We start from the raw sequence: 20,958 nt of genomic DNA, 5'->3' as shown, positions 1-20,958 counted from the left end.
TCCCTCCTCCTCTTCCTCTTCCTCTTCCTCTCCCTCCTCCTCCTCACCCTCCTGGTTGCCTCTCAGGTGGAGCTGCAGAGTTTCCCTCCATGATGCCCTGGCCTCCTCTGATGTCACACGGTGTCGACCGCCACGCTCTTCCTCTTCCTCCTCCTCTTCCTCCATCTCCGACTCTGAACTGACAACACAATCAGACAGACAGTGAGGTCACAGACACTGAAACACTGAATCATATTTATGATGACACACAAACTTATGTTTGACTCTGTAATTCATCATTCTGAAGTTGTGTAATTCTAACAAATGATTTTAAATTTCAAAATCACAACTTATTGTGAAATTAACCAAAAACATTATGATTTAGAAATTCACATGTTTGAATGATCTGTTGAGATTTTTTTTTAAGTTAAAACTTTCATTTAAAGTAGCTTAAAATGAATAAAAATAAAAGCAATCATAAATTTATCTTAAAAAGTTGTGAAATGTAAATTTAACTAGTTTTAAAACAATGTTTATTTTACATTTTGGCATGAATTTAATGGTTTTATATTCAAAAGTCACCTGAATAACTTAAATTTCAGTTGTGATGTTGCCTCTTATAGTTTTGACATAAAAAGTAAAACTTTTTTAATCATCATCCCAAAAACTAAGTTAAAACTACTTTTTTTTCAGAAAAAGTCTGTGACATTTTGAATCTTGATATATTTAAACACTTAAACACTTCATTCTAATAATTCTTACTTCAGAAGTTAAAATGTATTTAACTTTTATGTTTCAATCATAACTTAAAAGTCTAAACTATTTCTTAAAATGTTTAAATTATGTTCAAAGTCAGAAATAATTTTAAAAAATCATAAATTCATCTGAAAACTCAGAATTCTGACTTTCATTTGTGACTTATATCATCGAAGCTTTTTGACCTTTAAACTGATCATTGTGGCACAAAAGCATCTTTTTAAAACCTCCATACATCTTCTCGTTAGAGACGACCTGACCTGGATCTGTGCTGGACTTTCTCATCCAGGCTGAGGTTGAACCGGTGCAGCGTCTCCTCCGACACCTCCTCCAGCTCCTCCTCCAGCTCCTCCAGCTCCTCCAGCTCCTCCAGCTCCTCCTCTGGCTCCTCCGGCTCCTCCAGCAGCTTTGCCTCCACCTTGGTCGAGCTGCGGCGGCGGTTCTGCAGCTCGATCCTCTCCGGTGTCGCCACCATCACAGAGATGACTGCAAACACAACCACACAGCCACACACACACACAGACACACACAGAAACACACACACACTAAAGCCCACATTGATTCCAGTTTAAGGAGCGTGCTCAGTGTGAACAGGTATGAGACTGAAAGGACGACGCAGGTGAACAGAACTCACCTGAGGAGCGACGACGGTCAGAGAAGATCAGAGAGTCTGAGTGTGACGGAGCTGAAGCTGCAGACGCCTGTGGAGAAAGCAAACACACCCATCCCATCAATCTTTAGTACATCAGAATGAACCTGACTAACATGTTCCCCTCTGAGGGGTAGAAGAAAGACATCAAATCAATTATAATAAGTCCTGTAGAAACTCTATTAATTGATATTGTGTGATTGATATTGAGACAACATGTTGTTTTCTTACTATTGATGTTCGATGTGAACCCGCTCCGTCAGACGAGGTCGCTTCTCCTTCTCACAGCCGGAGCGTTCAGACACGAGTCAGAGTGCTGAAGACAGTAAAACCTCCCTGACACAGAGACAACACGAGGACAGTCACTGCCAACAGCTCTGTGTGTGTGTGTGTGTGTGTGTGTGTGTGTGTGTGTGTGTGTGTGTCGTCAGTCAAACTGACTCCCGCCTCAAACTTGAACTGTGGTCATGTATCCGCTGCGCTCTGATTGGCAGCTGGAGGTCATGTTTGTCCTGAACTTCAAACACACAATATAAGCTTTGTGGAACCAACACACCACACACACACACACACACACACACGCCCCAACAACACACACACACACACACACACACGGTCACATGACAGCATCATGTGGTTAACCAGTGAAGTGTGGTGATCAGAGTGACATCACACTGATGGACTAATACAGCTGGTCCACCTGTTCTGTCTCCCTATTGGTCAGTTTAACTATCGCTGTTCAGATCAATGAAAACTTCCTCTGGTGCTTCATCCAGTACCAGAACCAGAACCATCACATCAGACTGGACATCAGGATCAAACATAAACAGGTTAAAGTGCATCACACAGGTGAGACTTCCTGTCTCCTCTTACACACAGGAAGTCACATCTGAACCCACCTCCGACCTCCGACCTGCATGAAGTACTGCATGAAGTACTGCATGAAGTACTGCATGAAATACTGCATGAAGTACTGCATGAAGTACTGCATGAAATACTGCATGAAGTACTGCATGAAGTTCTGCATGAAATACTGCATGAAGTTCTGCATGAAGTACTGCATGAAGTACTGCATGAATTACTGCATGAAGTTCTGCATGAAGTACTGCATGAAGTACTGCATGAAGTACTGCATGAAATACTGCATGAAGTACTGCATGAAATACTGCATGAAGTACTGCATGAAGTAATGCATGAAGTTCTGCATGAAGTACTGCATGAAGTACTGCATGAAGTACTGCATGAATACTGCATGAAGTTCTGCATGAAATACTGCATGAAGTACTGCATGAAATACTGCATGAAGTTCTGCATGAAGTACTGCATGAAATACTGCATGAAGTTCTGCATGAAGTACTGCATGAAGTACTGCATGAAATACTGCATGAAGTACTGCATGAAGTACTGCATGAAGTGATGCATGAAGTTCTGCATGAAGTACTGCATGAAATACTGCATGAAGTTCTGCATGAAGTACTGCATGAAGTTCTGCATAAAGTTCTGCATGAAGTTCTGCATGAAATACTGCATGAAATACTGCATGAAGTACTGCATGAAGTACTGCATGAAGTTCTGCATGAAGTACTGCATGAAGTTCTGCATGAAATACTGCATGAAGTACTGCATGAAGTTCTGCATGAAATACTGCATGAAGTACTGCATGAAGTTCTGCATGAAGTTCTGCATGAAGCTCTGCATGAAGTTCTGCATGAAGTACTGCATGAAGTACTGCATGAAATACTGCATGAAGTACTGCATGAAGTACTGCATGAAGTTCTGCATGAAGCTCTGCATGAAGTTCTGCATGAAGTACTGCATGAAGTACTGCATGAAGTTCTGCATGAAGTACTGCATGAAGTTCTGCATGAAGTTCTGCATGAAGTTCTGCATGAAGTTCTGCATGAAGTACTGCATGAAATACTGCATGAAGTACTGCATGAAGTACTGCATGAAGTACTGCATGAAGCTCTGCATGAAGTACTGCATGTATAGTAAATATATGTGAGGGTGAAGCTAATAGGCGCTAACATTAGCCATGCTACAACGGTTGGGCATGGTTCTGTTGGCCCAGTTGAATGTAGGACAGACGTGGACACATGATGTGTAGCAGCCGGTCAGCTGAGGGCTCACTGAACAGCCCGACTCAAATGTGTGTGATTCATCACGGTGGAGAACATAAAGAAGCTTTATGGAGTGAATGTATGAACAGAGACATCATGAGTTCATGATCCTCAGGACACAAACATTAAAAATAGATCTGAGCTCTCAGCAGTCATGTGGCACAAAGGATGAAGTGTATAACTGTGTGTGTTCTAACATCTGCATGTGCTGCTCACAGTAACACTGACACATATGACTCTGTCAGAGTCTCTGCAGGATCATTTCTGTGTGTGTAATGTGGGGAAATCAATAAAGATAGACTACATATTGACATATTGACACGTGTTGACTTGACCAGTCAACTAACAGGTCAGCAGACACCAGTCCAGACCCGTCTGTGTTTCGGACCTGCAGGACTCTCACTGTGCTGACAGTCAGAAACCTTCCATCTTCACTTAGTCAATGCAAAAACACACAAACACAGCATCTGTATCATCTGCACTTTCGCAAGAGTTGAAAATATTCAACTTTCAGCAAAAAATGTGGATGACGCATGGCTTAGAGTCCGGTCGGATCCAGACCGGCTAGAGTCTCATCAGATCCTGATCCGGAGCCGTTGACCGACGGGAGCAGAGCTCAGAGATTAGTTTGTAACTTGTGGGATTAAAAAGGTGATTTCTCTTCACACTGTTGATCAGCCTGACTGCAGCAGTGACCCGGAGCGGACCTCCAGGTTCTGTTCTGCTGACTGCTGACTGGAGCTGGAGGGGAAATGGACTTTACTGAACGTAATGTTGCAGAGAGGAGACAGAGAACCAGAACCAGAACCAGAGTCTCTGCTGAGTGCTGACTTCACTCAGACCTTCACCTCAATGATGATGATGAAGAGGAAGAAACACTCACCGCTGTGCTGGTCAAAGGTGTAAGCAGCCAGTCTGAGAGTGCTGCTGCAGCTGAAACACTGGAAACAACTGCGGTGGAAGAAGAAACCCTCGGCACTGAGACGCTCCATCAGGTACACCCTCCTCTGACAGAAGAAACAGGCTGAGGACTGAGAGACAGACAGGTACTGAGAGACAGACAGGTACACCCTCCTCTGACAGAAGAAACAGGCTGAGGACTGAGAGACAGACAGGTACTGAGAGACAGACAGGCAGTGACATCAGCATCATGTGACCTTTGAGGGAAACAAATCAAATTCTTACCGATGTCACTTCCTCCTGACTCTGAATCTGATTGGTGATCTGCTCAGCCAATGAGCTGACTCCACCGGTGTACATCTGAAGACACTGTGATCAGACAAGACAGGCAGAGAGACAAAGAGACAGACAGATCACAGGTACAGTACAGGTCTCAACCAGTGGTCTTGCAGCAAAGAGTCATGGGTAATGAATTTCTCACAACTTCATATTTTCTGTCCAGTACAAACTACATTTTTTTTATCTTCACAGTTAAAATGAAACTCTGGCCAAAATGCAATCGAGGCTTTTTTTGTTAATGTATATGAGTCAAACCTTCACTTCACAAAAAAAGCCTTGGTTGCATTTTGGCCAGAGTTTCACTTTAAAGTTGTAGTCTGTAAGTATTTTTTGTTATATTTGCTAAAATTGTCGTTAACGATGTGACAGTAGAATCAGATACAGCTCAGCTGTCTGTGGCTCCACACAGTGGCTGTCATGTGATCTGCAAGAATCCACCGCTCCGGGTCAACACAACCAATCAGAGCCAAGGGGCGTGTCTGAGAAGTGTCAGTCACTCTCCTGCACACAGGTGCAGTGTCTGCTCTCACCTGGTCAGATACGTTCAAGCTCAAACTGTCAACAATGGAGGAGAACAGACAACAACAACAGAGCAGAAACATGCTCCCCCATCACCCACGTCACAGAGAAGAAATAAGAAGACTGACGAAGAAAAACAGTGTAAAAATAAAGAACTGGACCGAGCCAGAGAGAAAACAAGGATAAATATCAGAGTCATCTCAGAGGTGGAGGAGCTGCAGGGTCAGTGAGGACTTTTCTGCTGGACAGGTAAGAACCTGCTGGATATATGTTTCATTCTATGTTTTAAACACAAGATGGCAGCATCTTGTTGCTAAATCCACTTTTCTCTCATAACTCCAGACCGCAGGTTTAAATCAAATCAAAGCTACACATTTCATTAACCGAACTCTAACAGAACTCTAACAGATGGAGAGGAAGCCCTGCTGAGTCAGCGTCGATAGACACTATTCGGTCATTGATCTGATCACCTGAAGTGTGAGGAGGAAACCACTGCAATCCCATGAACACACAGAGACAGATACCCAGAATGCACTGCAGCTGTACCTGCTCGTCCTCGCTGACGACGGACTGAGACTTGATCTTCTCTTTGAACCGAAAACTCATCTGTTCCTGCTGAAGAGTCCGTTTCCTCTGATGAGCCGTTTCCACGGAGACACACAGGACACACCTTTAAAAATGCTCTCACTGTCTACGTCACCACATGTCAGAGGGAAATATTTACTGTTCTACACTTATTCATCACATGTGACCTGGACTGATTTCACTCCTAAGCTCCAGTTCTGTTCTGTTCACGTCAGCCACGCCCACAATCTGGATCACACATGTGAAATACAAAGGTGACCGGCTTCACCTGTGGATCAGAACTTTACTTCTTCAGTGTTTTTGTGACTAGGTAAGTCCCATATTCATCTGTAAGGGAGGCTGACATTAAAACCAGAAGAGGAGACAAGGAAAGGAATCGAGGAGATAAGGAGGCACAAAATGGAGACTTCTCTTCCTGTGTGCTGTGTCCTTCTTCTAAAGGGAAACTATGTGTTGGAGGGGTCGGGCTCCACTGGGACTAAAGTAAAACACTGACGATTCATCTCTTTCTACTTCTTGTTATTGGACTCTACTGAACTCTACTGGGCTCTACTACGTGAATCTACTGGTCTGGACTGACTCCCAGTGTTTACCGGCCTCCATGAAGACATGCGTGTTGGAGCTGTGTCTGGCGGACAGTCTGGAGACTGAGGGGCAGGAGGGAGGCTGGACGACAGCTCCCCCTGCTGGTCAACACACACCGTTCATTAATTATTATCATTAGTGAGACTCTGATTCACATGTTTGTGGTTTATAATGAAACAGATTTCATGTCATGGATATTAATATTCTGTCTTTCATTATTTTGTTTGTTTTAAATAGAAACTGTGACTGATATTAAAAATGTCTACCTGCTGATGTTTTATTTTTATAATCTTTAATTTTTCACATTGACAGACTGTGTCAGTGTGTTAAACCCAACAACACACAAATAATGAAATCAGGATATAAAAAAGTATAGTCCCATCCTGTACACGTGAACACAGATCTGTTTTCTTGAAACAAACTTTATTCTGTCATGTCTCCATCAGCACCAGACATCACCCGTCCTGGACCTGGTTTTTAATATCACTGACCTGACCAGACGTCAGATCAGATTGTCTCAATAACATTTCTTATTTTCTGTTTCAGGACGACCGGTGTGTTTTTACAGTTTATTGATTTGAACTGTGCTTTTAGATAAACCTTTAATCAATAAATTATCTCTGACATCAGCTCTCTTCTCAACCTGACGACCTCGTAGTTTCACATCACCAGACTGATTCTGGGAGGCGTATTAGTCTGGAACTGTTCCTTTTTGATTTAGAGATGTTATCAACGGGAGTGGATCAAAAAGCCTTCTAGATAACTGGGTAGACTTTCAACCAATCAGAGTGATGAACTGGTGACGTAGCTCTTAGCGACACACACAAGTTGGATCTGGTTCTACAGCTACAGTCCAGTAAAATACAGTCCTGAAAACATCGCAGGTGATCTGAGCCTGGACCTGCAGACTGGATCCTTCTGAATCCTTCTGAATGTGGAGCGGGCCAGATCTGACCTCACCTGCCGACGTAAAGCTGCAGCAGCAGAAGTAGGAGGAGTCCGGCAGGAGGCTGAGTTCTCGTCCAGCTTTGCCTGCAGCTGATTGGCCATCAGACGTACTTTAGAGTGACTGGACCCACAAACATATGCCTCATCACACACCTGGCTGTCGCCACCACCGTTCTGGAAACAGGAAGTTGACTGAAACAGAAAGCATGAAACTGAAGAGTGAAACGACTTGCTGCTGCTCCGATCACCGACCTGCTGCAGCTCTCGACTTGTCCTCCTCCGTTTACCACGAGCTTCTTTCTGCTCCTGTTCAGACAGCGAGGAGTTGAAGCTCAACGATGCAAGACACAACCATAAAGACACGTCATAAAGACACCATCATGAAGACACAATCATAAAACTATTAGGAGCTGCAGGACCTTTGGGTTTCTCTTCCTGGACGGACTGAGTCCCAGTCTGCTGAGGAGGGATGCTGGAGTGATGAGTGCTGATCTCAGGTCAGAACTCTGACTCAGACAAGCTGAAACATCCAGAGACACATCAGCTCAGTGGTTTGTGGGTCAAACAGTCATGTTTTATGTCATAAAATGTCTTCAGTATCTCACTAGCAGGGGGTGGCGTGTCCCGGAGCAGCTGGTAGAACTGACTCAGGTACATCACCATCGACAGAGAGTCTGGTTCTCCGACAGACGACATTTCTTCAACCGTCATCAGAGGAGAAATCCCAAACTCTCGTTCAGCCACATCAAAGCCGAGCCAAGTGTTTTCTTCCAATGACGACTCGTCCAGGGAGTCAAAGTCTCTGAGGTCAGACAGGAAGTTAGACAGGAAGTTAGACAGAAAGGAAAAGCAAAGAAAAGGTCAGGACAGACAAGAAATCTGGGAGACCGGAAGTCAAATTTGAGAGTCATGTGGACTTAATAGAACAAACTTGTCCCGTTTTATTGTCTGAGTTATTTTTGTGATCAGCTGATTGTTGCTGTAAGTTTACATGAGGTCGGGCCGATATCGATGAATCAGAGCACACAGAGCGAGGCCGCTCTTCCAGGAAGTAGTCAGGTCCGTAACCGACACGCCACGGTAACCACGAGTCTGCTCCTGACACCAAGTCAGCAGCTGATTGGACTGAGAGGACACATCTGTCAGAGAGGATGAGACAGAGGACCAGTCACATCAAAGACAGAAGACCAATCACATCAGAGAGGATGAGACAGAGGACCAATCACATCAGAGACAGAAGACCAATCACATCAGAGAGGATGAGACAGAAGACCAATCACATCAGAGACAGAAGACCAATCACATCAGAGAGGATGAGACAGAGGACCAATCACATCAGAGACAGAAGACCAATCACATCAGAGAGGATGAGACAGAGGACCAATCACATCAGAGACAGAAGACCAATCACATCAGAGAGGATGAGACAGAAGACCAATCACATCAGAGAGGATGAGACAGAGGACCAATCACATCAGAGAGGATGAGACAGAGGACCAATCACATCAGAGACAGAAGACCAATCACATCAGAGAGGATGAGACAGAAGACCAATCACATCAGAGAGGATGAGACAGAGGACCAATCACATCAGAGAGGATGAGACAGAGGACCAATCACATCAGAGACAGAAGACCAATCACATCAGAGAGGATGAGACAGAGGACCAATCACATCAGAGACAGAAGACCAATCACATCAGAGAGGATGAGACAGAGGACCAGTCACATCAGAGACAGAAGACCAATCACATCAGAGAGGATGAGACAGAGGACCAATCACATCAGAGACAGAAGACCAATCACATCAGAGAGGATGAGACAGAAGACCAATCACATCAGAGAGGATGAGACAGAGGACCAATCACATCAGAGAGGATGAGACAGAGGACCAGTCACATCAGAGACAGAAGACCAATCACATCAGAGAGGATGAGACAGAAGACCAATCACATCAGAGAGGATGAGACAAAAGACCAATCACATCAGAGAGGATGAGACAGAAGAACTCACCTTCTCTGAGGGTTCTGGGTGACGGCAGACGGATGATGTCACAGTCTGTGTTTAGACCTGCCTCCTCACCTGTATCCACCAGATGTCTCACCTGAAGAACATAAATTAAGTGTGGGACCGTGATGTCTCTGGCGCTGAATGAACGAGCAGATATCAGTGATTGTACCTGAGCAGGTGTGATGAGCAGGCAGTTGATGTTCAGGTATCTGGTTGTTGGATCAACTGTAAACAGACCAAAGTTCTTTTGAAGGTTCTCTGGAGTCGTCTGAGGGAGGAGCCGGTATATACTCTCTCTGAGAGACGGACAGGAAGAGACAGACAGGAAGAGAGACAGGTTTTGTATGACTGTACATCATATAGAGAATATAATGACAGAATAAACCGACCTCTCTGCAAGGACGTCCAGAGGACTTCCTCCTTGAGACCAGCTCCTGATCATCCAGGCCGCATCGAGAGCTGCCAGGAAACCTCGAGCTATCCCTGTTCCCATTGGCCAGAAGGGCTGCAGACAGAGAGGAGGACAGACAGACCTTCATCATCATCACCATCACCTGTCTTTCAGACTTAGGGGGTTAAATATCAACAGTGATCATGAATTGATGAGTCACTGATCAGGTCACAGTGTAGACAGATGAAGCTACTGCCACTCTACACGACTGTTTTGGGTGCACGGACAGAAAAATGTTCAGAGACGCTGCCACTCAGCAGAAAAGCATCACCCTGCAGGAATATTCATCTTCAGTGACATCATATATCAGCAGATGTGTTGATGGACCAGGACTGGATGACTGGAGAGGCCAGAGAGCTCCGTTCTTTCAGTCGGGTGCAACGCCACCAGAGAGAGAGACTGGAGAGGACCTCAACACCAACAGCACTAAAGATATGTGGCAGCAGATGAGCTGAACACATCAGAGATAACGTCCATCAGTCTGGACCCTCACCAGTCTGGACCCTCACCAGTCTGGACCCTCATCAATCTGGACCCTCACCAGTCTGGACCCTCACCAATCTGGACCCTCACCAGTCTGGACCCTCACCAATCTGGACCCTCACCAGTCTGGACCCTCACCAGTCTGGACCCTCACCAATCTGGACCCTCACCAGTCTGGACCCTCACCAGTCTGGACCCTCATCAGTCTGGACCCTCACCAGTCTGGACCCTCACCAGTCTGGACCCTCACCAGTCTCGACCCTCACCAGTCTGGACCCTCATCAGTCTGGACCCTCACCAGTCTGGACCCTCACCAGTCTGGACCCTCATCAATCTGGACCCTCACCAGTCTGGACCCTCACCAGTCTCGACCCTCACCAATCTGGACCCTCACCAGTCTGGACCCTCACCAGTCTGGACCCTCACCAGTCTGGACCCTCACCAGTCTCGACCCTCATCAATCTGGACCCTCACCAGTCTGGACCCTCACCAGTCTGGACCCTCACCAGTCTGGACCCTCATCAATCTCGACCCTCATCAGTCTGGACCCTCACCAGTCTGGACCCTCACCAGTCTCGACCCTCACCAGTCTCGACCCTCACCAGTCTGGACCCTCATCAATCTGGACCCTCACCAGTCTGGACTCTCACCAGTCTGGACCCTCATCAATCTGGACCCTCACCAGTCTGGACCCTCACCAGTCTGGACCCTCACCAGTCTGGACCCTCATCAGTCTGGACCCTCACCAGTCTCGACCCTCACCAGTCTGGACCCTCATCAATCTGGACCCTCATCAGTCTGGACCCTCACCAGTCTCGACCCTCACCAGTCTGGACTCTCATCAGTCTGGACCCTCATCAATCTGGACCCTCACCAGTCTGGACCCTCACCAGTCTCGACCCTCACCAGTCTCGACCCTCACCAGTCTCGACCCTCATCAATCTGGACCCTCACCAGTCTGGACCCTCACCAGTCTGGACCCTCATCAGTCTGGACCCTCACCAGTCTGGACCCTCATTAGTCTGGACCCTCACCAGTCTGGACCCTCATTAGTCTGGACCCTCATCAGTCTGGACCCTCATTAGTCTGGACCCTCATCAGTCTGGACCCTCACCAGTCTGGATCCTCATTAGTCTGGACCCTCATCAGTCTGGACCCTCATTAGTCTGGACCCTCACCAGTCTGGACCCTCATCAGTCTGGACCCTCATCAGTCTGGACCCTCATTAGTCTGGACCCTCATCAGTCTGGACCCTCACCAGTCTGGACCCTCATTAGTCTGGACCCTCATCAGTCTGGACCCTCATTAGTCTGGACCCTCACCAGTCTGGACCCTCACCAGTCTGGATCCTCATTAGTCTGGACCCTCATCAGTCTGGACCCTCATCAGTCTGGACCCTCATCAGTCTGGACCCTCATTAGTCTGGACCCTCATCAGTCTGGACCCTCATCAGTTTGGATCGTCATCAGTCTGGACCCTCATCAGTCTGGACCCTCATTAGTCTGGACCCTCATCAGTCTGGACCCTCACCAGTCTGGACCCTCATTAGTCTGGATCCTCATCAGTCTGGACCCTCATTAGTCTGGACCCTCATCAGTCTGGACCCTCATCAGTCTGGACCCTCATTAGTCTGGACCCTCATCAGTCTGGACCCTCATCAGTCTGGATCCTCATCAGTCTGGACCCTCATTAGTCTGGACCCTCATCAGTCTGGACCCTCATTAGTCTGGACCCTCACCAGTCTGGACCCTCATTAGTCTGGACCCCTCATCAGTCTGGACCCTCATTAGTCTGGACCCTCATCAGTCGGGATCCTCATCAGTCTGGACCCTCACCAGTCTGGACCCTCATTAGTCTGGACCCTCATCAGTCTGGACCCTCATTAGTCTGGACCCTCATCAGTCTGGACCCTCACCAGTCTGGACCCTCATTAGTCTGGACCCTCATCAGTCTGGACCCTCATTAGTCTGGACCCTCACCAGTCTGGACCCTCACCAGTCTGGATCCTCATTAGTCTGGACCCTCATCAGTCCGGACCCTCATTAGTCTGGACCCTCATCAGTCTGGACCCTCATCAGTCTGGACCCTCATTAGTCTGGACCCTCATCAGTCTGGACCCTCATCAGTTTGGATCGTCATCAGTTTGGATCGTCATCAGTCTGGACCCTCATCAGTCTGGACCCTCATTAGTCTGGACCCTCATCAGTCTGGACCCTCACCAGTCTGGACCCTCATTAGTCTGGATCCTCATCAGTCTGGACCCTCATTAGTCTGGACCCTCATCAGTCTGGACCCTCATCAGTCTGGACCCTCATTAGTCTGGACCCTCATCAGTCTGGACCCTCATCAGTCTGGATCCTCATCAGTCTGGACCCTCATTAGTCTGGACCCTCATCAGTCTGGACCCTCATTAGTCTGGACCCTCACCAGTCTGGACCCTCATTAGTCTGGACCCTCATCAGTCTGGACCCTCATTAGTCTGGACCCTCATCAGTCGGGATCCTCATCAGTCTGGACCCTCACCAGTCTGGACCCTCATTAGTCTGGACCCTCATCAGTCTGGACCCTCATTAGTCTGGACCCTCATCAGTCGGGATCCTCATCAGTCTGGACCCTCACCAGTCTGGACCCTCATCAGTCTGGACCCTCATTAGTCTCGACCGTCATCAGTCTGGACCCTCATTAGTCTGGACCCTCACCAGTCTGGACCCTCATTAGTCTCGACCGTCATCAGTCCGGACCCCCACTAGTCTAGACCCTCACCAGAGACCTGTCTCACCCTCAGCAGAGATCTATCTCACCTCCAACAGACTGTCTCCCACCAGTGTGACCAGCAGCTGGTGTCCTTGGCGTTGGCGAATCATGGCGGCGTTCTCTGATGCGTACATGCAGGTGAAGTCGAACATAGCGACGTCCGGCTGGCCGTAGTGATTCATGGCGAAGTCCAAAGATGGCAGCTGATGATTGGTGGAGAAGTTGGCTGCCTCGCAAGCGTATATCTGCAATGCATTCTGGTCCACGTTCCCTCGAGAGAGAAGCAGCTCAGTGTCTGTGAAGTCCTGTAGGGAGGACAGATATCAGTCTGGTCTGAGCTGGACTGTGTGGCTCTGATGTGTTCAGCTGTAAACTCACCTGTAAGATGACTCCTTTATCCAACAGACTCTGTTTCTTGGCCGTCATCACAAAGTAGTGAGTATCATCTTTGTAGTACACAATGTTCTCCAGGTTGATCCCTGACACAGAACATGACGAGGTCAGGTCCACTCGTTAACAGTCTCATAACGACTTCATTAAACTTAGACTTCATTCCCACCTGTTTCCTGCCGTAGCTCCTGGAAGAACCTCTGGTTGAAGATAAAAGCCACTCCGCTGATCTCCTCCACTTTGGCCTCAGCTGTTGTGTTCCTGTTTTTAAAGTTGGCTGTGATGGCGATCGCCAGCTTCCCTCTGAACTCTTTACGCCTGAAACCTGTTAGACTGTTAGCATGTTTACTGATATCAGCCAATCATGATGTAACTAATTGTTAGCATGTTAGCAAGCTCACACCTATCTCTTCAGTCTGAGGGAAACCTCAGATCTGGTTTAATTTAACCTGCATCTTCAGACTCAGCTGTAATCTGTTACTTCAGTCTGGAGGAGTACTCAGGTGACAAATTCTGTCTTGTACCTGGCAGCGTGTTCCTGCGTCCGTCAGCTCCGATAATGACATCAAACTCCAGCTGATTGACAGGATGAGACTTTGGTTTCACATCCATCCTCCAGCCCACCTCTGCAGGTACACAGGTAGAGAGACAGGTACACAGGTGGTGAGACAGGTATACGGGAACACAGGTGGAGAGACAGGTACACCGGTAGAGAGACAGGTACATCGGTAGAGAGACAGGTACACAGGTAGAGACACAGGTACACAGGTAGAGAGACAGGTACACAGGTGGTGAGACAGGTATACGGGAACACAGGTGGAGAGACAGGTACACAGGAACACAGGTGGAGAGACAGGTACACAGGTGGAGAGACAGGAACACAGGTGGAGAGACAGGTACACAGGTGGAGAGACAGGTACACCGGTAGAGAGACAGGTACACAGGTAGAGAGACAGGTACACAGGTGGAGAGACAGGTACACAGGTGGAGAGACAGGAACACAGGTGGAGAGACAGGAACACAGGTGGAGAGACAGGTACACAGGTGGAGAGACAGGTACACAGGTAGAGAGACAGGTACACAGGTAGAGAGACAGGTACACAGGTGGTGAGACAGATATAAAGGAACACAGGTGGAGAGACTGGTACACAGGAACACAGGTGGAGAGACAGGTACACAGGTGGAGAGACAGGAACACAGGTGGAGAGACAGGAACACAGGTGGAGAGACAGGTACACAGGTGGAGAGACAGGTACAAAGGTGGAGAGACAGGAACACAGGTACACAGGTAGAGAGACGGGTACACAGGTGGTGAGACAGATATAAAGGAACACAGGTGGAGAGACAGGTACACAGGAACACAGGTGGAGAGACAGGTACACAGGTGGAGAGACAGGAACACAGGTGGAGAGACAGGAACACAGGTGGAGAGACAGGTACACAGGTGGAGAGACAAGTACAAAGGTGGAGAGACAGAAACACAGGTACACAGGTGGAGAGACAGGAACACAGGTACACAGGTAGAGAGACAGGTACACAGGTGGTGAGACAGATATAAAGGAACACAGGTGGAGAGACAGGTACACAGGAACACAGGTGGAGAGACAGGTACACAGGTGGAGAGACAGGAACACAGGTGGAGAGACAGGAACACAGGTGGAGAGACAGGTACACAGGTGGAGAGACAAGTACAAAGGTGGAGAGACAGAAACACAGGTACACAGGTGGAGAGACAGGAACACAGGTACACAGGTGGAGAGACAGAAACACAGGTACACAGGTGGAGAGACAGGTCGTTCTCACTCTGTCTGAGCTGATCCTCCGGCGGCTCCACCAGGTTTTTAAACTCCACATTGACATGGACCTCCACCCCCAGCAGTAAGGCAACCTTCAGCAGGACCAGCTGCAGCTGACGGATACCTGCAGACAAACAATAGGTGGTGCTGACTGGATGAACCAGATGTTCGGATCAGACAGGAGTAAAAGATCTAAGACTCACTAATGTGGTCGATGGAGCCGGCGCAGAACTTCCCGTGGAACTTTTTGGCACCGAGGCCCCGCAGGTCATGGATGGTGAAGGGCCACAGGTGGAGCACATTGTTCCTGGAGAATGAGTCCCTCTTCTCCAGCAGCACCACCCGAGCTCCCATGAAGCTCAGCTCCACCGCTGTCCTCAGACCACAGGGCCCAGCCCCGATGATCACACACTGACCAATCAGAGACAGAGAAGACAACAGCTGACCAGTCAGAGAGAGAAGACAACAGCTGACCAGTCAGAGAGAGAAGACAACAGCTGACCAGTCAGAGAGAGAAGACAACAGCTGACCAGTCAGAGAGAGAAGACAACAGCTGACCAATCAGAAACAGTATATCTGATGCACACTGTATATGATACACTCTGAGTGCTGACCGTGGTGTTGTTGCAGACGCGGGCCCTCTGGTACTCCTGCTGTGCAGCCCTTCGGTCCAGTTTTGCCCACAGAGCATTGGCCTTCCAGTAGTTGAGGCGGCGTTTAATTGGTCGGTACAGCGGCCTCTCGGCGCCGCTCCTGTCCAGCTGCAGGTGTTCACACAGCTGGCTGAAGGACCGCAGCGCCGCCCTGCATGTTGACGACGACACAAACTCATCGAACAGCTCCTGAGCTCGGCATTCTGGGTACGACTTGTCTCCCATGGCGACCCCGGAGGCTGCAGGGCACCATGGGTAGAGTGTCACCTGACTCCAGGTCGCCCTCTGGTGTCAGAGAGAGGATTCACCCTGAAACTGAGAGTTTCCACAGCTTCATGTTTGTAAGACTTTAACTTTGTTGTTTTCATGATGGTGACGTCACAGGGCAGTTAACCTATTTTATCCTGTTTGTGTCAGATTTTATAGAACTGATTTAATTGTGAAGTCACTTTGACCTTTGACCAAATTCTACTCAGTTCATTGTTGAGTCGTTGTGAAGTCACGAAACAGATGTATTTCTAAGAGGCTTGAGTTTGTGGAGACTAAACGGTCTGTTCTTCACAGGACGTCGGACCGTCTCCATCTGTGATCAGGACGACCAGAACACGTCTTCTGGCCACCAGAAGAAGAACAAGACGAAGGACATGACAGACAAGTGTGTGTGTGTGTGTGTGGGTGTGAGTGCGTGGACTTAACACAGTATGAATAGAAACAAAGAGGCTCATACAGACCAGACCCATCTGTACCAAGTACCAACACAAACACACACACACACACACACACACACACACACACACTCACACACACACACACACACACACACACACACTCACACACACACACACACACACACACACACACACACACAGAGAGCTGTATTTTCCTGATCAAACTGTTATTTGTTGCTGTTAATTCACATATTGATTCTAATAAGTGAAATAACTTAAACTTTGTCTAAAGTTGAATTTTTCAACTCATAAACAATAAATCTGCAAATTAAACAACAAATATCAGATACGATATGTTTTCACTGACGCAGCAGGAATAGTTACTTTCTTTATATACATTTAAACACGAGACCAGCTGACTGTAAATGTGGAAAAGTGACCTGTTAGTTCAGGTAGAGACACCTGGCTGTTCAGAAACACACCTACTCGTTGATAATCCACTATCTACACAGAACTTTATATTTACAACTAAATGCTCATGATTGTTATCGAGTTTGTGTAAAATACACACACACACACACACACACATAATATTGAGGTGTAAATGTGTGAAATGAGTTGTTGTGTACTCACATCTCACAGAGCTGCTGTCCATCTTCAGCTGCTGCCACAGACCGTCTAAATCCACTCTAATCACACACACACACACACATACACACACACACACACACACACACACACACACACACACACACACACACACAGTGTCTGAGGGGTCAGTGGGTGGAGTCTGCTCTCCACTCACCCCTCCTCCCTGAGGACAGACAGTAATCTGTCTGAGCTAATAGGATTAACAAGCAGATCAGGAGCCAGAGATCATCATCATCATCATCATCATCACCTTCATCGTCTACACACAACAGCACCACCGTCAGGCTGAAATGGTCACTAACATCCTCCTCATCCACCTTATTTCTGACAGAAGAACCATCATGTTGTCACCTCAACCAAAAGGTTAATATTCTGCTGGTCCAGGTAGTACAGGTGTGAACGCCCCTGAGACAACCTAACCTCAACATCACCAGACTCCCTTAGAAATGTTCTGGTTTTAAGAGTTGTTGAGTTAAAACAAACTTTCTAACGTAGTGAAACTGTGTCTGTGACAGATTGTAACTCATTGTGTCCTTGTTGTAAATTCAGCATTAAATATAATACATGAAGCCGACTTTCATCCACATCACCAGACTCCCTTAACAAATCAGCTCATTTTAGGAGTTGTTTTGTAGCATTACACTTTATAAACATTATGCAACTATATCAATGATTCTAACTCATTGTATCCTTGTTGTAAATTCAGCATTAAATCTTTCAGCTGAAGTTGTTTGTCTCCTTGTAAAAAGTGTCAGTTTGTGGCAGCATGTCTGTACCAGCCTGTCTGCTTCTGTGTCTAAAGTGCTAAAGTCTTACCTGCCAACATTGATCAGCTTTTTGAACACACTGTTTACACTGATTTCACCATTTACACTCCATTTATGAAAGAAGAAACATGTTATTGATCTAAACATGTCACATGTTACAAAGACACTAAACAGTAACAATATAGGCTACTTCTTTGTCCCTGTGGAGAAAGTCCCCAGACTCCCTTAACAAATGTGTCAGTTTAGTGAGTTGTTGAGTTGGAGACACTTTATAAACTCTGTGAAACTCTGTCTCTGACTCATTCTGCATTATTTGGACCTTCTTGTTCATTCAGCAAATGTTCTACATGAACTTCTTTCTTCAGTTTTGTTTCTTTTTAGTATTTTGAGGCTTTCGTGTCTAAATACAAAATATAAAGATTTCATCTTCACAATTAAACACAAAATCTCCAAACATTTTCACGTCATACTTTAATGAATGGATTCAACCTTTTGTCATTTTAAATATATTTTAATGAAAAACCTGTCAATAAATGATGAGCTGACTTTAAAATAAATAAAAATAAACATAGAAACTTTCATACATTTTTTGAGCAGCAGGATCAGCTGCTCAGTGTGCAGTGGCGCCCTCTGGTGTCTGAAGGCGTCACTGCAACAGTCACACTGGTGGAACTGAAAACACAATTTATTGTTCTTCTAACATCGAACTGCTGATTCAAACAAACCAAAACTTGAAATCTCTGTTTCGGTTTCTGTTGATGTCCAACACTCTTTATTTCATTTATTTGATAGTAAATTCTGCAGTTTTTAGATTAACAAACAATTTAAGGAAGACTCTTTAATTAACCAGACTTCATTCATAGATTTATAAATTAATTGACTTCAGTGTTAATGACGGCACAGAAACAGTTGAAACAAATAAAATATTTAATATCTTTACATTACAAATGTTACAATAATAAAGTAACAAACATGTAGCAGTTTTATTTTGAAATCATCAGGAGTTTTGCTGAAAAAAAAGAAAAAATATAAAAATATTTTAATAAAATAGATAAATATGTTCTGAAAAGGTGTGAACTGTGACGTGTTTCTCACCAGCAGAGCTCGTCCTTTAGTTTCTATCGGTAACAGAAAGTTCCCCAGAGCACAGACCACACAGGCCACAGCAAACGGACTGAGAGCTGAAATCACCGACTGAGACATCAGCACCTGAAGTACACACACAGAGTGATGTCACACCTGCACAGAACAAACACCTGAACTCACCCGAGTGGTTCACAGGCAGGACACTAAACTCACCTGAGCGATGAACGGAGCGATCATCCCTCCGATCCGACTGAACGACGTACAGAAGCCCATCCCCAAAGACCGAGCCGCCGTGGGATACACCTGATGGACAGAAACACATCATCTGAGACCAGGACCAGTCAAAACCTTCACTTAAACCAGCAGAGTCTGGACCTACCTCAGCAGTGTAAATATAAACCACATTAAAGTTCATGGAGACCAGAGACCGGAGCAGGAACAGCAACACTGTGAACCCGAACCTGAAGTGACAAACAGGGACAGAACGTCTTTAAAAACCTGGACCCAGTCAGACCAGAGGTCTTCATAAACCTGGACCCAGTCAGACCAGAGGTCTTCATAAACCTGGAACCAGTCAGACCAGAGGTCTTCATAAACCTGGACCCAGTCAGACCAGAGGTCTTCATAAACCTGGACCCAGTCAGACCAGAGGTCTTCAGAAACCTGGACCCAGTCAGACCAGAGGTCTTCATAAACCTGGAACCAGTCAGACCAGAGGTCTTCATAAACCTGGACCCAGTCAGACCAGAGGTCTTCATAAACCTGGACCCAGTCAGACCAGAGGTCTTCATAAACCTGGACCCAGTCAGAATGGAGGTCCTCTTGAACCTGGTAAGAAAGTAACTGCGACAGAGTAAAAGAGTCTCTGAGGTTCTTACATGGTGGTGCAGATGTTGAGCAGCATGAACAAAATGGCCGCCACCAGCTGCAGGACGGTCAGACTCATCTTCCGTCCGAGCACGTTGAGCAGACAGATGTTTACTGGGACCACTGGGAGGACGGAGGAGGACAGAGGAGGAGGCGATCAGATATGTTTGTGAACACACCGTCTGATTCAACCACTGAACCAGTGACAGCAGCACCAGACTCCCTTAACAAATGTGTCAGTTTAGTAAATGGTAAATGGTCTGCATTTTTATAGCGCTTTTCCAGTCTAACGACAGCTCAAAGCGCTGTACAACACATGCCACATTCACCCATTCACACACACATTCATACACTGATGACGGAGGCGGCCATGCAAGGCGCCAACTGCTCATCAGGAGCAATTTGGGGTTCAGTATCTTGCTCAAGGACACTTCGACATGCAACTAACTTTTACTCTGTGAAACTCTGTCTCTGACTCATTCTGCATTATTTGGACCTTCTTGTTCATTCAGCAAATGTTCTACATGAACTTCTTTCTGTCTTTGAGTAGAAACATGGAGTCTGTTTGTCTCAGAGATGGACGGGTTTGTTTCATACAGAGCAGGAAGTGACATCACATCACTGGCAGGTTAATGTAGCTGTGAAGTGATGGACTAACAATGTAATGAGATTACTCAGGATGGATGGTGACGCCAGGTCTCAACAGGCTCAGAGAAGAAACACTTTGGGATCAATTAAATATACTTACGTGCGACCTCTCCGAGGCAGCTGATGAGCAGCGTCTGGTAGTCACTGAGGGCGAAGGGGATGCAGTAACACAGGCCGTCCTCATGGCGGTGTTTGACCTGATGCTCTCGCCCTGCGTCCATCACACACAGCAAGTTCTTCTCCAGCAGCTCTGAACTGCTCAGCACTGAACCGTAGTACGCAAAGGACGCCACGAACCTGAAGGACAGTGTTGGGGACGTTTATTTTCTCTTTCAGAGATCCTTTATTGATTTGT

General features: G+C 46.7%; 3 protein-coding genes across 3 annotated transcripts in view; all 3 read right to left on the bottom strand.

Annotated features, from left to right (window-relative positions):
- The window catches only part of LOC115595905 (putative transporter SVOPL), a 4,331-nt gene extending 4,166 nt beyond the window's left edge, over nucleotides 1-165 (bottom strand). The window contains exon 1 of the mRNA XM_030440757.1: nucleotides 48-165. Within this exon, the coding sequence (XP_030296617.1) occupies nucleotides 48-165 (118 nt within the window). The remainder of the gene's footprint in view (nucleotides 1-47) is intronic.
- The window catches only part of LOC115595314 (protein-methionine sulfoxide oxidase mical3a-like), a 47,428-nt gene extending 30,086 nt beyond the window's left edge, over nucleotides 1-17,342 (bottom strand). Inside the window, 24 exon segments of the mRNA XM_030439618.1 lie at nucleotides 996-1,221; nucleotides 1,370-1,436; nucleotides 1,616-1,657; nucleotides 1,659-1,720; nucleotides 4,388-4,535; nucleotides 4,690-4,773; nucleotides 5,809-5,895; nucleotides 6,441-6,533; nucleotides 7,393-7,554; nucleotides 7,633-7,686; nucleotides 7,800-7,900; nucleotides 7,986-8,182; nucleotides 8,372-8,519; nucleotides 9,393-9,483; nucleotides 9,559-9,685; nucleotides 9,779-9,894; nucleotides 13,125-13,382; nucleotides 13,456-13,556; nucleotides 13,637-13,792; nucleotides 13,992-14,093; nucleotides 15,271-15,387; nucleotides 15,467-15,674; nucleotides 15,878-16,231; nucleotides 17,218-17,342. Of these exon segments, the coding sequence (XP_030295478.1) occupies nucleotides 996-1,221; nucleotides 1,370-1,436; nucleotides 1,616-1,657; nucleotides 1,659-1,720; nucleotides 4,388-4,535; nucleotides 4,690-4,773; nucleotides 5,809-5,895; nucleotides 6,441-6,533; nucleotides 7,393-7,554; nucleotides 7,633-7,686; nucleotides 7,800-7,900; nucleotides 7,986-8,182; nucleotides 8,372-8,519; nucleotides 9,393-9,483; nucleotides 9,559-9,685; nucleotides 9,779-9,894; nucleotides 13,125-13,382; nucleotides 13,456-13,556; nucleotides 13,637-13,792; nucleotides 13,992-14,093; nucleotides 15,271-15,387; nucleotides 15,467-15,674; nucleotides 15,878-16,141 (3,011 nt within the window). The 5' untranslated portion in view covers nucleotides 16,142-16,231; nucleotides 17,218-17,342.
- Nucleotides 17,343-18,910: 1,568 nt separating this feature from the next.
- The window catches only part of svopl (SVOP-like), an 11,299-nt gene continuing 9,251 nt past the window's right edge, over nucleotides 18,911-20,958 (bottom strand). Inside the window, exons 11-16 of the mRNA XM_030439282.1 lie at nucleotides 20,704-20,900; nucleotides 19,967-20,078; nucleotides 19,468-19,549; nucleotides 19,302-19,391; nucleotides 19,098-19,211; nucleotides 18,911-19,011 (exon numbers count right to left, since the gene is read on the bottom strand). Coding sequence (XP_030295142.1) covers nucleotides 19,000-19,011; nucleotides 19,098-19,211; nucleotides 19,302-19,391; nucleotides 19,468-19,549; nucleotides 19,967-20,078; nucleotides 20,704-20,900 — 607 coding nt within the window. The 3' untranslated portion in view covers nucleotides 18,911-18,999. The remainder of the gene's footprint in view (nucleotides 19,012-19,097; nucleotides 19,212-19,301; nucleotides 19,392-19,467; nucleotides 19,550-19,966; nucleotides 20,079-20,703; nucleotides 20,901-20,958) is intronic.

This window comes from Sparus aurata, chromosome 14, assembly GCF_900880675.1.
Source record: "Sparus aurata chromosome 14, fSpaAur1.1, whole genome shotgun sequence".
Lineage (NCBI taxonomy): Eukaryota > Metazoa > Chordata > Actinopteri > Spariformes > Sparidae > Sparus > Sparus aurata.
The sequence above is the reverse complement of the archived record's forward strand: the minus strand, read 5'-3'. Positions and strand labels throughout refer to the sequence as shown.